Genomic DNA, 18,792 nt, shown 5'->3' with positions numbered 1-18,792 from the left:
ACCGTCGGAGCTACGAGCTTTTGAAGCTACTGGGAAAAAAAGCATTAGTTTTACAGTGACTCATGAGATAACAATAATAATGTGAGACACGAAATGTGTTCTGGAGTTTCTAAAGAGATATAAAAGCAGAAGTTGGATCCAAACAGGAAACAATAAGATGTGAGATGTACAGATCTGTAGAGAGTAGGAGTAAATAAGTTAAATTCCATAATACTTGTTTTCAGACATTGTTTTCGGTTTTGGATTTGGTTTGGTTGATTTTTTTAAATATATATTATGTATTTATTTTCACTTTTGCCTTTATGATACAATAGCACGTCTAAAAAAATCTAATGAAATTAAATGGAAAAAACAATTAGCAAGAGACTTTTTAAATTTTTAAATCGTGAAATTCACCATATGAAAGTTTTTTCTCCCCCCAAAGTCAACAAATTAATACATTCCATAAAACAGTTCAGTAATTTATTGGTTATTTCCAACACTAAAAATTCTTTTTTGTTCTCAATAATACACTTTCATCTTAGACTCCACTACATTGTATTTCGTTTGGACAAATAACAGTAGACAAAATATTTAGACCAAAAATGTTTAATAAATAATATTTACATATGTTCTTTTTTATCTTTCTTTAATTGAATCACATGCATGTGATTATTTTTAGTTTTTCTTTACTTTAATGACACTGAATTTCTTAGATTGAATTAAATTAAATGCTGTTTTTCCATATATATTCTCGTAAAGTCTTAATCTTAAGTTATTAAATAAGTCAGGAAATTTCTCTCACTGTATAATATTGTAGGTTCCTAATCTTAACATTTAATTTAGTTGAGGTCATTTATATTATAATTTACTTTTACTTCAGTTACTTTGTCTGCACTTTTGTTTTTTTGTTTCATTGTGCAGTATCTTTACATATTTTTATTTTCTTATCTTTGTTCTTTATACCCTGTATTTAGTTAATCTGTTTTACTAATTCCATAAAATATGCATACACTTTATTCAACTTACCTCTACCATTTCATTTAATTCAGTGAATTTAGTCTGTTGTATTTTATACTTTAAATTTCCCGTAAAGCACTGAACAACTTCTGCACATAATAATAATAGTCATGATAATAATTATAATAGGAAGAAGAAAGTAGGGTTGTAACTATCATATTTGATTTAGTCAAGTTTAAATTAGAATTGTACATATTATTGTAGGGTCTTAACCATAATGTTAAACTTACTCAGGTAAGTTTAAATAATACTCTAGGGTCTATACAATACATTTATATTGAAATTTCTTTGGTAAATATGTAACAGCAATCTAATTCCTCTACTGGAAATCCCTTTGGCTTAACAGCTGTTCTTTCAAACGTACTATATAAATAATGATGACCCTTCATTCATTTTCATTTGTTTACTAAAGGAACACTGCATTCTTGTTTTGTTTCTCATTGTCTGAAAATGTATTACATTTCTGTATAATAACAGCTTATACAAAACTCTTGAAGTTGAATGTTCTTGGCAGGTTCTCTGACCCACAATACTGTCTTTTCTTCACTCTTTCTTTTCCTCTGCACTTTCTCTCTATAAACTGCAGCAAAATCAGGAGGAGCAAATGTGATGGGGGAGACTGAGATGTGCATTAAGCAACTGATATCAGTCGGTTTCAATGGATAAAGTGGAAATGTAGCTTTGTTCACTTTTATTTGATCAAATTTTGTAGTAGATAGAGGACCCCTTTGGAATCCAAATTTCATTGGCTTCTGTTGCAGTAACAACACAGTACTTCTTAAAATCCAGCAGGTGGAGCCATGGATAACCCAGTCATGGTGCATTTGAGTGCAGGAGACTTTGCACATGTTTCTGTGTAAAGCCTTACAGACTCTCATTTGAAATGGAAACATTCTATGTGAAGATAAAATATTTTGTGTAGAAAAGGATATTTTTTATGACTTAGAAAATAAACTGTGGGCCAATAATTTAAATAAGATTCTGCTGCCATGTGCAACATTTCATGAAAAAACAACTCAATAAATGAAACTTAGTAGATGCGTGTGTGTGCGCGCGCGCGCGTTTGCGTGTGCGTGCGTGTGTGTGTTGGCCAATGAACTAATTGTTGTCATTTGACAGGAAGAGTGGTAATGCAGCATATAGAGAGTTACAAAGGGAATCATACAACAAAGACATGTTATGCTGAATTTGTTTATGATTAGGTACGCTGGTAACGAACTGTCTGTAATATATTGGCTGTGGCTGGGTGACAAATTTCAAAACCTAAGAGTAAAACCCCAGCGAATTTGAAATAAATATATAAAAATTAATCATCCTAGGTTTTTATACCCATTAATCATATGTCAAGCTTAAAATGCACAATATACTCATGACAGATAAACAGACAGACAGATAGAATTCTTATTTATAGTTTAAGTCAGTAGTCAATATTATATGCAATAAGAGAATTTAAGCATTTACTAAGTGCTTAAACTCTCTAAATGCCATTTAGCTGTAGAAATATATTTAACGACAGAAAAACTGTAACTAATCTCTTCACAGTTTATTTTTAGTGATATTTTCAGTACAGGATGAACATGAATGAACACTACCCTTTTCAGGCAACAGGATTCTCTTAAGGTGGACTGGAAGTTTCCAGTAAAACGTGTGTGACGGTGGAGAGCAACCCCGAGTCTGGTAAAGTCCGGTATGAGCGAACCAAAAGTGCTTCTCTCGGTGCGCCACATATCACACATATTTCTCTGCAAGTGATTTGGTGGACGAACCGGCCGTAGACACGTCAGCCATAAGGTTTTCATTGAGTCGTGAAAAATGTAGGTGCGCAAATTAGCATCATTACAACAGCACTGTATTATCGCTGCGTCCACGACACGAGCAAAACAAACCACGTTTCATTTTTTAAAAACGTGTATCTTCGCTATCTTGGATTTGGGATCCGACGTGTGTGTTGCTGTAATACGCATGCGCACTAAGCCCTGTAAGCGATGGCGAAATTCCTGCCTTTTATGCGAGGAACAGGGTTGGATGGAAAGTTATCTCGATAAAACTGGCAGTTAGGCTCACATTATTGATACTTAGAGTCTCTGCTGTTGCTCGCTAGTTACTTCGATCTGCTTGAGGTGTAGTTAATACAAGCCATCTGGGCTCCTATTACGAGAAAAGCACATCATCCTGCTAACTATTGGCTAGGTAGCATTAGGTAGCTAACGCTAGTATGTCACATTTTGCCTTGTCTTGTGTTTATCTGGGTAGCTAGCGAGTTATCAGTCTCGGGTGTTACAGAAAGTAGACGATCGTTGGAGCTTGCTGACATTAGGCTTTTTTTTCCCGGGAAGACCTGCGGAGGAATCATCACTGTGCATCGGCGTGTCGGTCCAGACTGCTGCTGCTGTGCCAACTGACTGAGTGAGTAACGTTAGCTGAACTGAGCTGTTGGTAATAACTCACTTGTATTGTCTGACCGTGTGTTAACTGCAAATTAACTCGAAATTACTTGTAACCCCGTGAGTACGTCGACTGCAACGTTGCAGTTGGATAGCAAACATCTGTGAGGCAACCCTTCGAACACACACCTGTAGCCAGAGTAAACAATTGTCTCGGGTGCAAGATAGCTAACCTGGTTAACGAAGCTAGCAAATAAGAAGCATTGTTACTAAACGCAGGCTTTAGCGTTAATAGTGTTAAATATAACGAGTCTGTGGCTGTTGGTTTGGTGGTAGGAATAATGTCAAATAAACCTGAAATAGGGTTATTTAAATGGGCAACGATAAGGCTAAGTCACATGCATTTATTGGCTGTCCAGCTGTTCCACTGTGTGCAGATGTCTGCCATTTAAAATCATTTCTGCAAGTGCTATAGCTAAACATCCGCGTTAACGTCCAAAGCTCTAATACATTTTCATTTCTGTTAAACCCTGACTGCAAAAAAAGTACACTCGAGGCCTGGCTTCTCACTACTGTTACATTTTTTCTCTGGGCCTTTATCTAATTCTTAACGTTTTTTTTATGCTACAAACCTAGCTAGGCGGGACACACAATTATTCTATCAATTCACCGTTTTTTCCCCCACCCCGAGTGGCCAAAACTGTAACCGAAAAACAGCTGCTCTGTCCTTGTCACTGCTCCCTTAGCCACAAACAAATATGCTGCACAGTGAAGGCAACAACAGATGTGACCACAATGCAGATATTAAAATTGTGTTTATTGTGCTGCAACAGGAAAGGCTTTAGTGTGATGCAGCCAAAACAGGAATTTAATATTTGGATCAGCTGGTGTTTTTCACTGGGTGCGAGTTAAAAGGAGTCTGTGGGCATTCTTGATTATTTCTGAAACTTGTATAACCATGTCTATTCTCAGAGAAAAGCATAAGAGCAAAGAAGGGGAAAGTACCAACACTCTTTTTATATTGTAGTGCAGGCAACATGTCACTCATGGAAGTATTTAGTAACTGGATTATACAGAAAACCTCACAATTACACACTCACCCCAATTAAATGACATAATTTTGGAAAAATGCACAATGAACTATGAGATCTTTCTTTCCTGCCACTGTTGACTTCACCCAACGTGTGAAAGGTGGGTGGTCGAGTGGAAATGCAAAGAAGATAAGGGCCAGTCATCAGGGATTCCCCTTTCATGCTTCTCTTTTTCCTGACCTCCAGGTAGCTATTGTGAGCCTTACATTTAATGTAAATTTACTTGAAAATGTCTTGAGTAATATGCCAGTTCATTGTAATGATTGACTCAGAGGCCTAAGGGAGCTCAGAAATAGTCTGGCCTTTATCTAGAATCTGGTCATACTGCTAGTACCTGACAGTAATATGACTTTTTCATGTCAGCCCTCTGTTAAAGCATTAGTTCTCTCGAGCCCAGTTCATTGACCATCACACTGTAAACTGACTTTGTTATTTAAGCTTAAGGAGGGGAGGGACTAAAGCTAACAGATAAGCCAGATCACTGTGAGGTTTAGGGACGCATGCGCCAGAGAGTAATTAGGTTCAAGGACACATGTTACATTTCTCTCATGCTGTTCTGTCGGTATTGATGGAATTTTTGTTTGCCATGTAATCTTTGGACTTTTTTTTCATGAGTGGCCAGTCCCTAATATGGTACTTTGACTTTTTATTCTTGTTTCATTGCAGTGTTTATTGAGAAACTGTGTTTTTCTAGATACTCTCATAGGGTTTGACTTCACATGAGTGTATGTACAATCCAGCTTGGTTGATTTGTTTGTTGATTGCTACAATTTAGGAGGCATAATATAGCTCCGTTGTCAGCTTTTGCCTATTTGTGTTTGTTATTTGAAGGATGTGATAGGAGACTGGACAGCACTGTCTACTTGACTCTATTCTCTGTACTAGAGGAGGAGACAATTGAGAAACTGTCTTTCAATGAAGGGCTTAACAATTTTCTGTAATCATTTCCAATTTCCTTTTCTCACGTGCTCCTTCCTTCTCAGACATTGCATAAACACTATACAGAGCTGTATGTACGCTCAGCAAGTTAACTGCCAGCTGACAGATGTCATGCACAGTACATTACACTATTGTATTTTCCTTTCACTCTGTGACATGACGTGTCATTTTAATCCAGTTGCAGATGGGTGAATTTAACAGGATGTTTTTTCTGTAGATGTAGCTTTTCTCTCATGTCTTTCTTATTTGTTACACATCATGCAGGTGCGTTTATATTTTGGCTTATCATTAAAAAAAATATTTAAATTTTGGATGTAGGCAGAACTTTTAATAAGACAGAACAGCGGCTTACCAGTAACCACATTGCAGTTTCACTTTGAGTAATTGTTGCTATCGCATTAACTCAGTTTGCATCACCTTTCTGAAAGCTGACACAGATACTGAGAGAGAGAGAGAGAGAGAGCACATGTTTTTTTTTTTTAGTTTATTTCTGATATCGTAAACCACTTCAGGCAAACTTCTTTTGGAGTGTAACTTGGGGTCATGTTTTGCCATTTCATTTTATGGTTTTGTATAGAAGTTCCATGTGTGGGAAACCAAGCAGGAGTGGATACTAATAGGTAATGCAGCAGCTGAAACTGGAGTTTCCAGTGACTTTTACCGACATGCAGATTTGTATTCTGTTTAAATAATTGCATCTGATAAACCCTGTCTTTGGTGTGGGATCAGGCTTGTTAAGATTGGCTGCAACAGCTGGCCTGACCTGGCTGTTCGCTGGTGAGCATCAGAAAATGTCTTTCATTAGAGTCCAGCATGTTCCTGGCAGTGGAAAACAATGGATGTGTTTGGAAATTAATTACGATGTGCATCAAATAGCCGCTCAGTACCGCTCAGCTTGTCATTATGTTTTGCATTTATGGGCTATTTGCCTCATATTTGATGCCTTGTCCACTAGAGAAGGCTTAATTGTCAATCACTAACCATCGACCTTAATGTTGTAATTAAAGCAATCTGCCTGCAGTCAAGGTTAACAGATGTGTCTCTACTGTTGCTCAAGTTTTATATCCAAATATTTACAACAACTTTTTGAACTCAGCATTTGTCCTTCTGTTCTGTTGATTTGAAATTAAACCAAAGTGCTTAAGAGATGCTGTGAGATATTTTGTAGTGATAAATATGACTGCCGTTTTGTACCAAAGATTTGAAGGCCAAAGCTGCAATTTAGGATCAGATCTTTGCCAAATGGAGATAGAACCTTTCAAATGTGGAAGAATAAACAGTTTTTCTTTAATTAAAGCAAGCACAGGGTTGTTGGAAACACAAACTCCCTTGAGTTAACATTACATAATTTAACCACCGTGTGCTTACAGGTCAGGTATTGTAATCAAGTAGCTCCAAATATTAACCGTATCAGAATATTGCATAAGAGCATCCTGGGTAGGTCTTATTGGTGTAACTTATTTAAGAAACAGAGCTGCATGGCTGTTGAAAAATAACAAAGGCTTCAGAAATCTGACTCAGCTGGAGTTCGAGAACCAGGGAGGGCCACAGTCAAGCGAGCTGTCAATCATCACTGTCAGTCAGTGGCCACACTGCAGACATCAGAGCTCTGAAAAGCCCTCGCATCTTATTTATAGAGCAATGATTTTCAAAATGACCAACAAGACTCTTAATGAAGGCCCCAAATTTAGTAGTTGAAGCCTTATTAGCTTACCAAAAACATAACTGACTGCATATTTTTTTGACAGAAATTCACATTTCTTGACCAGAATCATGAGATTGCTCGGAGCCGGCATCTGGCAGCTGTCATTGACGTTGCACTCATTGTAGCTAAACTACGTAGGACCAGTACTGGGTGTCATTACATGGCCTAAAAATGGCCTATAATGCTTTTCACAGACCCTGCAATACAACTTGGTTTGTTTGGTTCAATAACAGTCTAGAAAGGCTGTATGCTCATTTTGTTTTATCCCATTTTTGTATGTTCAGGCCAACAGGAGGAATCTTGGGAATTGTTTCGGTTGTATGTGCCACTGAGCTGCTTTCTTTTCAATGAATGAGCTGCATCCTGTAATCTGGTCTCCAGCTCTTCTAGCACAACCTCATCTGGTAGTTGCTGCATGATGTGAACATCCACATGTATAAAACATGCCATCTAGCTATTTTTTTCCACTATTTATGCTTCTTAGTTGCTTATAAGAATGCTGCATTTTAGTTATGCTCTGCATACCAGCAGAAAAAAAACCATTACAGTTTACACTGTAATCAGAGTAAACGTAGTGAACCATAATTTTTCCTGGAATTCAACAGTGCACATTTTCTGACTATAAATTTAAGTAATGATGCACTCACAATGTAGACTAACAGAAGGGAGGGAGAAGCAGCATTCTGTGTACATTCTGGGTAAATGTAGTTATCAGCACAGGTTGAATGGCTTCTCAAGACGATGACGCCAAGAACCTTTGTGGTTTACTCTGTACGTTTCCATTGATCTCTGTGTCTTTGTTGCAGCAGTACCTCTTCACTGGTGTGAATGAGGGAGACATGGCAGACCACACGCCACCTCTGGAGTCTGGCCAGCTTCTCAGCCCTGAACTCCCAATCCTGGCCTCACCACCACCCCCAGCCATGGTCAACGGGGAGGGCCCCCAGCAGGTACATTCAGACCCCTTTTTCCCTCTCATGTCTCTCTGCTATTAGTCACACTCACTGCATTAAGTCTGTTATGTCCAAATGGACTTCTAGCGAACTGCCTTGTAATTACAGTTGAGGGGATTTGCTTGAAACAGTGCCTCTGACTTATTTTGTCTGTTGTTGGTGTGTGCAGTTGTTGAACTTTTGTGCCTTTGACCCCATGCAGTTAAGTCTGCCATGTGGAAAAACAGTTATAATTGCATGGGTAGGCCTCTTTTTTTTTTTTTTTTTTAAAAGTGCTTGTCAGAAATATTTGTACTGTTGTATGCAAAACACTGGAGTGCTTCACACAGCCAGGAATAGTGCTGCCCCGAACAAGCACTACATAAATGAACTTCTTTGGTGAAACTGCGAAATTTTAGCTGGTTTACCGACAGTTTAGTGCTGACTGAGGTGCTCAAGGCAGGGACACGGTGTATAGTTTGACCAGCACAGCAGGGAAGCACTAATATGATATTTGACTGGATGTAGTCCAACAGAGGCTTGTATGTCAGTGCCATGTGCGTCAAGACAATAATAACTCCAAGAGATGTTTGAACCCTTCATGTACATGAATGAATGAATTAGTTGAAATTTATATGCATTTATTTTATGTTGACCTTTAGCCTTAACTTAGTAAATAAAAGGAATAATCAAGATTACAACATTTCAAACTCAGCTGTATTTTTAGAAATATTTCTTTCACTCTACTATGTTGCTGTGACTTCTAGATGTTTTCTGGTACATTTAAATCTGCTGCTTGTGAACCTGATATGCTTGGAGGCTTCTTTCAGATTCTAAGCTAATTCTTACTCAGTTAAGTATTGAAACAAACCAAATAGCTTTGCCGTTGCTCATGGAACATCTTTCATAGACAACAGGTGCTTATAACTTATCAACCACAGGCTTCTCGGTTTTGATGGCAGTTTTGCCTTTTTTTGCACAGGGTATGAGCTGATATCCCCTCCCCAATCATCTCTTGTCAGTATCACAATTAGACTGAGCGTTTCTGACAAGCCTGGGTGATTTTCCTGTCACACTGATGGTGAACAGTTCGATCTATTCAAGTTTCCCTGACTTGCTGGGGGATAGCTCGGAGCCCACAGTGATATCTTTGCAGTCACTTCCTCAGTCTTACGCAGTTTGCCCTGATAAGACTTGCTAATATTAGCACTGCGCTCTAAACACGACTTTCCACCTATCTCTGCCGTTTTCCACTGTGGAAAAACCCTCACCTGAATCAGGCTTTGTTCACGTAGAGATCAAATTTAGCTGGTTGTGTTCGCCTGTGAAGGTGGCGTTCTCATGGAATTCAGTTACCTTACTGCCTCCCACAAAGGTTACCCGATTGCCTGAACATGTCCCATGTCACTGTTTACGCTGTTATGAGAGCTAAAACAATGAAACGCTGCTGGTACTACCTGGCGTACACCATTACCACCCTGCTGCTCAGACCAATTTGAGACAGTGCATGTTCATGATCGCTGAAATAGAAATAACAATTATTTGTGCTTTTCGAACATGTTGTGTATCCCTCTTGGGCATTTCACCAAAATGCATGCTCTGAAATTGTGTGCAAACAGGGTTTATTGCTTTTAAGCTAAGATTTTATATGTTTTATATGTTTTACTTGATCAACAGAAGCTTAATTTGCAGCTATTTTGAAAACTGAATGTTGCTTTAAGCATTTTTTGAAAAGCAAAAATGTCAAATGTTGGCTCTTTCTGCCTTCTTGGATATAAGGATTACTTTTCTGTGTTACGCATTATAGTAAAATAAATACCTTTGGACTATTGATCCGGAAAAAAAAGAGATGACATCCTGATCTGTTGAAATGTCGACAAAATTATTACCTGTAAGTTTTATTGATAATATTAATGTTGTTCTGAGTTGCTTCTGTAGTATTTTATCAATTTTACATGAAGTAAACTAACAGGTTTGTGTAGTTGAATCTACAAAGCTGTATTATCCCTATGCAAAATGCAGAAAACCAATAGCAAAGAGTATTTTATTTCAAGCATTAAGCACTCGGAGCTGAAAGATATTAGGTCTGCAGCCACACCAACAAGAGTGAACAATGGGGAGTGATACACAGGGCGACCTTTCGGGCAGCATCCATTATGCAAGTGTTTTTCACTGAAATGGTTACAGAAATGGATATTGTGCCGTGCATTTTTAAGGTCAGTATTTTCCACACGTCTATCATTTTCGACAGGGCTGTACTGGTGCATCTCCTTACAATTTAGACCTCTTGTTACTTATCAAGGTAAGAAGTTGGGTGTGGCTTTCTAATGTCAGTAGCGGGTTTGTGTCAGGCTGACTTTCCTCGTAGGAGATGCTCAAATCGATACTAAAGGCAGCATATTAAAGAATAGATCTTTCCGGTTCATGGTGTTCCTGGAGTATTTTTTAAGAGCAGCAGAGTGTTGGGTCACACACAGGCGTATGCACTCCAGTCTCTGGAGCAACACAACTAGTTGCATTTCTCTTTACTAGGTTTTGATGTCGGTATTGATTGGCTCTTGGTTTTCAGTTAATGCAGCCATATCTTTGACTCTTGCATCAATTTCCCGAGACAAATCAATTTCTGTTTGCACGCCTATCTTGACAGTGTCTGCGATTTTTATTGTATTAACCTTTTCATTGTATTAACCTTTAAGCCGTGTTCATATGCTCAGTGGCAACCGGTGTGGCATATAGTGTGTTCTCCGATTAAGGGAGTTTTTAATACCTTGCGGAGAGCACACATGGCACAGGAGATTTAATGCGCCTGATTTTGTGGCGTCAGAGCCTGATCCCCGAGCACCTGTGAAAGTGACCTGCGAAGGCTTCCTTTTTGCAGTGTTTGATGTGTGGATTTTCAAGCATTGTCGTTTTTGAGCGACGCTGCGAGTAAAATGTGGCTTATGTGTGGGTTTTGGTGTCTGAGGAGGTGCATAAATATCATGACAGCTGCAGAGTGAGGAGCAGGAACCACTGGAGGGGTCTGGGCCCTGACAGAATGAGGCAGGACCATGATGACAGTGAAGACGATTCACAGCGATGGCTGACCCCTCTGTTTCTGACCTTTAGTCAGAGAAGCTGCAAGGACGCTTCATTCTTTGTTCTCGATTTTTATTATTTTTTTAAAAATCCCAGTCTTGGCTTGGTATTAACGCTCTATTGGACCAATTATTCTGAGTCATAGAGGAAGCTGTTGTCTTGGGGTCATTACCTGAGATGATTCCTTTTAAGAGATGACTTTGGCTACAGTATGATTCACTGCTTCCTTCCATTTAAACTGCCCCTCCCCCCTTTGGTTTTTTCCTGCTCTTGCCGTTTGGTTCGGAAGCTAAATTGGTAACGGATGAATCAGTCTGTTTCTGTCAATGTTTAAGCCTAGCTAATGGCTTATGTACTTAGCTGTTGACTGTACTGATGGATATGTATATTTTCTCCCATTTTGTTCATTACTCCTTTTCATTAGACCTGCCATTTAATGTTTGTGTGCTCTTTGTGCTCGTGTTTTCATGTTCCTCTGATGTGCTTCAGGTCTGTGTTTGAAACCTGACAGATTGTAAGGGATTAGTATTACTCCTCGGTACAGACTTGTTGCTGTGCAGTTTCTTTTAAAAAAAAATCTCCAAGTAATCATCCAACCTTTTGGGAAATATATATAATTACAAGATCTTTCAAAACACCGTAGCACATTAGAGGGATGGCTTTAGAAAGATCAGTGGATAAAGGAGTAGCGATTTTATTTTTTCAGTGTTATTCTAATGCAAACTTGCTTGTTTTATGTTTTTTCAGCATGAGCTGAGATTTAAAAATCAGAAAACCCACAGTTTGCCCTGGCGGTGTGTAAAAGCACTCGGCATTGAATAGTAACAACATAAAGTGAACAAGGAACACACAGCCGCGAGTGTGTGGTCTGCTTGTGGCTGCGTGTCATGCGTGGGCTAATGTTTCTGTGGGATAGTGAGACCTCACTCTCAATTCAGCTGTCTTTAGTGCTGGCCTTGTATGCTATAGCTAGACACAGGAGACAGGGCCTTGGACATGTGCCCCTCACAAGTTGCCAGAGGGCTCGAGATGTTGTGACAAAAATGCAGCCCACTCTGCTCGGCTCCTGGTCAGCTACTGAATCATCTGCGAAGATGGGGGTGAGCCCACTATTTGTCAACTATTGTGAGGAGGCGGACAGTGCGTGACTCAGCTGTGTTTAGGACACTTTCTTCTGAGCCAGTAAGACAAACCAAACCTCGCTGCACCAATATTTGGAGCAGACACGAGTCGGAGTGGTGTATCGATGTGGAATTTCTGGACTGATGACAAATAAAGGATGATTAACTGTTTATTGTGGCTGATCCTGAATATTTTTTAATGCGTCATATAATTAATACCAGACATTACCTCCTCTGCTGACCAGCTTGTAAATGCTATAAAAAAACGTTAGAATGACTCCACCTACTCCTGCATTAGACAGTGATTTGGCCCCGTTTTGTGAGGCTTTTTCAATAAACTGGCCAGCAGACTTGTGGCATCATTCATCCTCTCCCTTGTCATCCTCCCTCTGCTGCAGATGTGAAGAGACTCACCGCCTGACAGTCACTTCTAATAGAGAGGAGGAGGGCTGGTCTCAACCTCGCTGTCTACAAGCTTTCAACTAATTTTAAGATGCATATTTCCGCAGGTTTGACTGTTCTATGCAATTAGTGATTCTGTTTTTTGAGCAACTCACTGTCAGCATAATGAGCTGTGTATTACGGTGTAAAACCATAATGGCTGTGGATTAAGAGGGCATAAGAAGTTGACTGTGGGCAGAGCGGTTGCAGACGTAGCACTTCTAGAAGTTTTTGTTGTGCTCGCTTAACGGCTGTTTGATAAATTACTCTCACCTCACACTGGCGGATTTTGTTGCGCTTATGGATAATGAGCATTGTTGTCATCCACTTGGGTAAACTAAGTTTGTTTCATTGTCTCTACTGAGGCCTCTCGGTTTTGATTTTGCTTTACTGTCCGTGTATGGGAAGCTTTGCCCTACCCTCATACAAAGGCAGTGACACCATGGTGTTTCCCACATTTCACTTGGGCAGGGCATTCGGGTATATTAAGGGCTGCAAAGTATATTTGGTGACCTGTTTTTATTTCTATATCCGTTCTAGAGAATAGTACCATATGCAGTCATTTAACTAGCGACTGTTTGGCATATATTTTCCCATCTACTGATTCTTTTATTTATTTTTGTTGTTGTTTTTATTTTAAAGGCCTAAAATTAGCTTTCATTGTAGAGCCCTGCCCCGCTTTTGCTCTCTCTCTCACAAATACAGTCATATTGACAACAGACCAGTTGGTGAATAGCCCCTCCTCTCCGTGCACGCTCCGGATCAAAACACGTGCGAGAGGACTGATTGTTGTTGGCTTTTCCCCACAAAGGAAACGGTTGGCCAAATTCCTGAATAGAATCAATCTGGAGTTCACAAATGCTTAGTATAATGAACACCTCCGCACAAATTTGCTGCAAAATGCGTTCAAGTCTATAAGGTAGTCTATCAGCACTTTGTTCTTAACACAACATGATCAGTTTGGGAGCTGCAACTCTTCAATTAAGTTATTTGCGAGTCTTTTCCTACCTTTCCTGATTGTAACCATAGCAAGGACACATCTGTTTTTAGGCTGAGTCTACTCCACCCTTGTTTGTAGCTGGTAACCAGCCTTTACTGCCCAGACCAAAAGTGCAGTGATGACGTTACAGCATTGCATAAACTGAGCCTTTACTCCTTTTTCTAGGGCAGTAAACATGGCACACAACATTTGGATAATTGTTAAACTTAAACTCAGGCCTGTCGGCTATAGCCACAGACAGAATCTAATTCTGTGGGAAAACCTGCACCTGTTGAAACAGTTATAGCCATAATTACTGCAATTACACAAAGACATGCATGAAAAGCCTTAAGCACACTCTGTAACATTACATCAAATGGTACCATTATGCCTGGTATTGTTCTGCATCGTCCCTTAAGTATTCAAATTAGAGAAATAAAAACAGTCCTATCATTAATCAAACAGAAAATAGAATGTTTGGGGGTGGTATTATATAGTAATAGTAGAAATGGTAATCAAAAAGACATCAGTTAACAAGTGCAGTTTGTAGGACTTACTTTATTTAAGTTGCAGTCTGAAAATGTGTTCATATCATATTTGTGACACAGTCACTTAATAGCTTATGTACTAACTAAAAGTTTAGTTCTTGGTCAGACTTTCCTCGTCAGTATTTCATAGCCGACACTGACTGGTTGGATGTTTGGAAGAAGGAAACCTGAGAAATCGCAGACACTGGGAAAGAACAGAACGTGAATTTTAATGTTTTGGAAATTCAGGATTGTCACGTTATTCTTCATTATTATAAATGGCCTAAATGTGCAAGTACCTGGACTTAAGACAGAGCAGGTTGACTGCCCAAACAGAGTGACCAAGCTGGAATGACCCTGACCAGGAAGCTGACCCTGAATCCAAGGACTGTTCTGACAGAAGTACAAAGTGAGATGAGAGATTCCTCTGGAAGGACTACACTCAGTACAGCACTTCACAAGTGTGGGCTATGTGGTAGAGGAGCCAGATGGAAAGAGCTCTTGAAGAGGAAAAAAAACCCAACAACACACACGTTACAGCATGCCTGAAGTTACAGAAATTCATGTGAAATTGTCACGCCGTGTGAGTTTAAAAAATATAATGTGGTCTGATTTATCCAAAATTCAGCTTTAGTGAAGGTCTGGACTGCCACAGCATATCACTATGTAACGCCAGCTCCACTGTGGATCATAATGGTGGCAGCATCGGACTGTCATTTATTTCTTTAATATAATATGTTAATGGGAAGGCCTGAACATCCTCATTTATTTGGGTTTTGATTTGGCATTTAGCTGGAGAGTGAACCTCATCATGCTCTCGTATCAATACAGGAGAGTCCTTGACGGACCCAAAAATAAATCTCATTTGAACATGGGCAGAATGCATACTGATCAAATTAAAGGCATTATGGAGGATGGTTTTTTTGTTTCTTTAATTTGTCTGACTCATATAAAATGAATATACTGACCTTTAGTGGACTTGTATGTATGGTTTCTAAAAAATTTAAAAAAATAACTGTGGACATGGCAGGACCTGAAAAACATCAGCCAATCAATGCGCTCGGACCGAGGCGTTTGCTTTGCTCCCTTTCCTGTCAATCAAAAATCTTCTGGCTCAGGCCTAGTTACGTAGATTACGTACGCCTTGGACTTGCGTGTTTTCTGTATGTGTTGCTTTGGTATAGCTTCGTAGTAAGCTGGCGACTTGTTTTGCTCATCTTTTTTTACATAATGGCAGATAAAGATCCAGGGGGACCCAGCCGTAAAAGACAACTTCACGAGTGCTACGCAAGTTTCTGGGGGGGGCGTTTCTTCGTAAATGTTAGAGGGGGGTGAGAGAGAGGTTGTATGTGCGCATGCGCATGGTACGTTCAAAGTCGTAGGAAATTAAATCTCCTCTAATGCCTTTAAGAAAGAAGTTGAACAATGAGTAAATTCAGGTGTACTGAACCAGCAGATATTGATGCTAATACACTCGTTGTTGAATAGTTTTTGAGAAAGGTAAAAATGGCAGATGGAATTTGAGTTTTTCAGCTTGTTCATAAATGTATGTACCCAAAAGGATATTGTAGTACTTCATATTGTCCTGTTTTAACAGTAATTTCTATTAAATGGGAAAGTTAATATTCAGATAAACTGGAGTATTTTGAAGCCTCAAAGGTATGATCTTCAGAACTGTCTAAAACACTTTTTAATAAACTGGCATAGAGAATTTTTATTAATATGATGTTTTGTGGTTCACAGAGGAAGCATTACTTTGTACATTTAAAAAACTGAGATTGCACTCCTGGCATTATCTTCCAGTTTAAATTTATTATTTAATATTTTGCAGAAGTCTTATTGAAAGTGCTAGATATTATTTGTCTCATACTTGAGAGTATGCAGGTCAGTGGTGCGTTACTATTTGTATCATTTATTTTCATTTTTCAGTCTTATTATGAGGAATATGACTAGTCAGACATTTTTCAAATGTTTAAAGCTTTCAGGATGAAGTGGGAAATGTTTCATTTTTAAATTTTGTTCATAAAACCCCTTTGAAAGTTACAAGCATTCATTTATGGAAAGAAAAGGAACTTTTTAAATAGAACGAATTTATCACAACAGGGAACCTGGCCAACAAAAGAATGATTCGTAGCTAGAAATAACTGGCAGTCTGGTCATTTTGTGCTGCTAAGCCCCGCAAGACTTGTCCAAGTAATTAGTATTAGATAGCTCTGTAGGCTATTAGAATATATTCGCTTATATAGTCCCAGAATGCACAGCCCAAAATCACCACGTATCAGTGGCGGTTGTTCACTGTTCATGAGTTGATAGGAATATGCTGTGACGTTAAGTGGAAACATGAAGCTAATTAACATACCAAATAGGAAGCCAGTGGAAAATACTGTGTGACTCAGATTTCAGGTAATACATGCAAGGATCTGATTGACTCTGCACTTTGACAACATTTTGTGGTTGCTCTGATAAATACATATACCTAATTATCTCCTCTGACATAATACTACTTAGAAGATGATTATTTACAAGAACATGCAGCAGCATGAGCGCCTCTTTTTTTTATACCTGTCTTTTTATATCCTGCTATCCACTTATGCATCGTTTCCAGGGGATCTTGGAGGGTGGAGGATCATTAAATTGCTTTGAATCACCATTGCACACGCAAGTGTATGCCATCAGCTGCAGGGAGACTGCGTTAGTTCCTGGCCAGTTCCGGCTGGCAGGATTTTCCCTGTGTCATTTGGCTCCTGCTTCCTGTCCACCCAGCTGCTATGTCACATCAACGCACAGTAAACAATTAAGAGGAACAAATAGTGAGAAACCCGAACTCTGAGTCAGAGACGGCCGAAAAACGTCAGAGCTAACAGCCATGAACGCACAGAGCAGGCCCATTCTCCTGGGTAATAAAACACAGCAGCAGCCACCTGTGTGACAGCGTGTGCTAACTGATCCTCAGTCTCTTTGCATAGGACTCGTACCTGGATGTTAATCTTTACGGCGGTGGGAACCAGATATATTTTTCCACCTTTGGACATAGTGTTCTGTAAATCTGTGGCAGTGTATCTGACTTTAATTGTTTGTCACTGCATGGTTTCTTCCATCTAGTGTTTGGTTAGAAAAGAACGTCCCTGTTCTGAATGTGGCCGGGAAACCACTGCACATTGTAGTGCTTAGTCATCTGTGTGAAAAGTAACCTTTGCAGTATACTGCCACTTTTTCAGAGTCTCCGCTTACAAGTGATGTCATGGCACAGGTGGTTTGTGATGGTAGCTTTCCATTAGGGATTTTATTACATAATTGTTAATCAAGTAATTGCCATCGATAATTCAATCAATTAAGAGTGTATCAACTAAAAAAAAACATACAGCAAGAGACGTGTGAGACGGTGTGTTCAAGATTTGCTGTAGTACATCACTGCGAACAGGTGCTGTTTGGTTAGATGGAGTTATAGGTGTGTTTGCTGACCAACAGGAAGATTTGCATAAAATGAGTGTACTGCCAGTACTAAAAGTATGAAAAAGGTGTCCAGCAGATGTCTGGTTTGACTATTTACCTGAGGTTAAAGCTACCGTTAAACCAAGATTTTCAAACACTAATATAGTCCGGAGTGTCTTTTCGCAGAGAGCAGCTATAACTACTAATGCTGCTAACATTCAAGAGCAGCATGACTCTGATTACATGCTTCCAACAACATTAAAACTGAAATGATGAAATTTATCAGTGATGCTCTGTTCTGAGTATAAAAATGTTTTAGAGTTGGCTGTAATTACTTCCAGATTTCCTGCTCTGATAAAGGTGATTTGACTCTATTTGTGGGCATCTGTTCCAGCTGAGAAACTGTTTCCTGTTTAGCAAGGCTAACGCTAACTACATTGAACCATCCAATCTATCGTGTAGATGAGCTATGAGGATTATTTTGATGTAACACCATTATCTCAAGGCCGCTGCTGTGAGGAGATTAATAATGTTACAGGTTATTTACTGTGAAGCACCGCAGCTCTTTTGCTGTATTTAATACTTTGGATTTGGTCGTTGATTAACACTTTTAATTGAAGCCATTACTATGTGCTGTTTAATTTAGAATTCAATTAACCTGGTGTTGACTTTGTGTAATTCAAATTCCTAACGTACCTGTGCCACTTCTGCGGCCAACATTAAGCTTCAGTGGTTAAAAACAGTTTTTCAGTATATAGAAAAAACATCCGCTGTGTTTCATTCATTTCAGCGATTATTTATTTTTAGCTTCACTATTGGTTAACAAAATGGTTCCAAATTTGCAAATATACTGAACCATCCAGTAACACATTCAGTGTTACTATCAGCAAGTTCAGTGTTACGCACAGTGTTTTTGCTTATGCCAAGTTGTGTTATCAGAAGAGGAACCTGACTTATCTAAGAAATTATTCATCTTTTTTTCTATTCTGCCAAACAGTCCCTGTGTTTGCTTATAGGTAATGTGTCTTAAACTGTGACAGTAGAGGTTGTGCCTCTTATCAGTCTTAACTTCATGTGGCAGTTCTGTTGATTTATTAACTTTTTTAAAATCTGAATTAAACAATTGAGACAATATTTCAGGTGTAAGAATAAAAATAAATAAAT

General features: G+C 39.0%; 1 protein-coding gene across 2 annotated transcripts in view; it reads left to right on the top strand.

Moving 5' to 3' along the window:
* Positions 1-2,953: 2,953 nt before the first annotated feature.
* fndc3a (fibronectin type III domain containing 3A) overlaps positions 2,954-18,792 on the top strand; it is a 53,409-nt gene continuing 37,570 nt past the window's right edge. The window contains exons 1-2 of one of the 2 annotated variants that reach the window (XM_022189099.2): positions 2,954-3,405; positions 7,928-8,068. In XM_022189099.2, the coding sequence (XP_022044791.2) occupies positions 7,958-8,068 (111 nt within the window). In that variant the 5' untranslated portion in view covers positions 2,954-3,405; positions 7,928-7,957. Of the gene's footprint in view, positions 3,406-7,924; positions 8,069-18,792 lie in introns of both variants that reach the window. The other variant, XM_022189100.2, reaches the window with a different exon arrangement.

The sequence above is a fragment of the Acanthochromis polyacanthus genome, chromosome 13 (assembly GCF_021347895.1).
Source record: "Acanthochromis polyacanthus isolate Apoly-LR-REF ecotype Palm Island chromosome 13, KAUST_Apoly_ChrSc, whole genome shotgun sequence".
Classification (NCBI taxonomy): domain Eukaryota; kingdom Metazoa; phylum Chordata; class Actinopteri; family Pomacentridae; genus Acanthochromis; species Acanthochromis polyacanthus.
The sequence above is the reverse complement of the archived record's forward strand: the minus strand, read 5'-3'. Positions and strand labels throughout refer to the sequence as shown.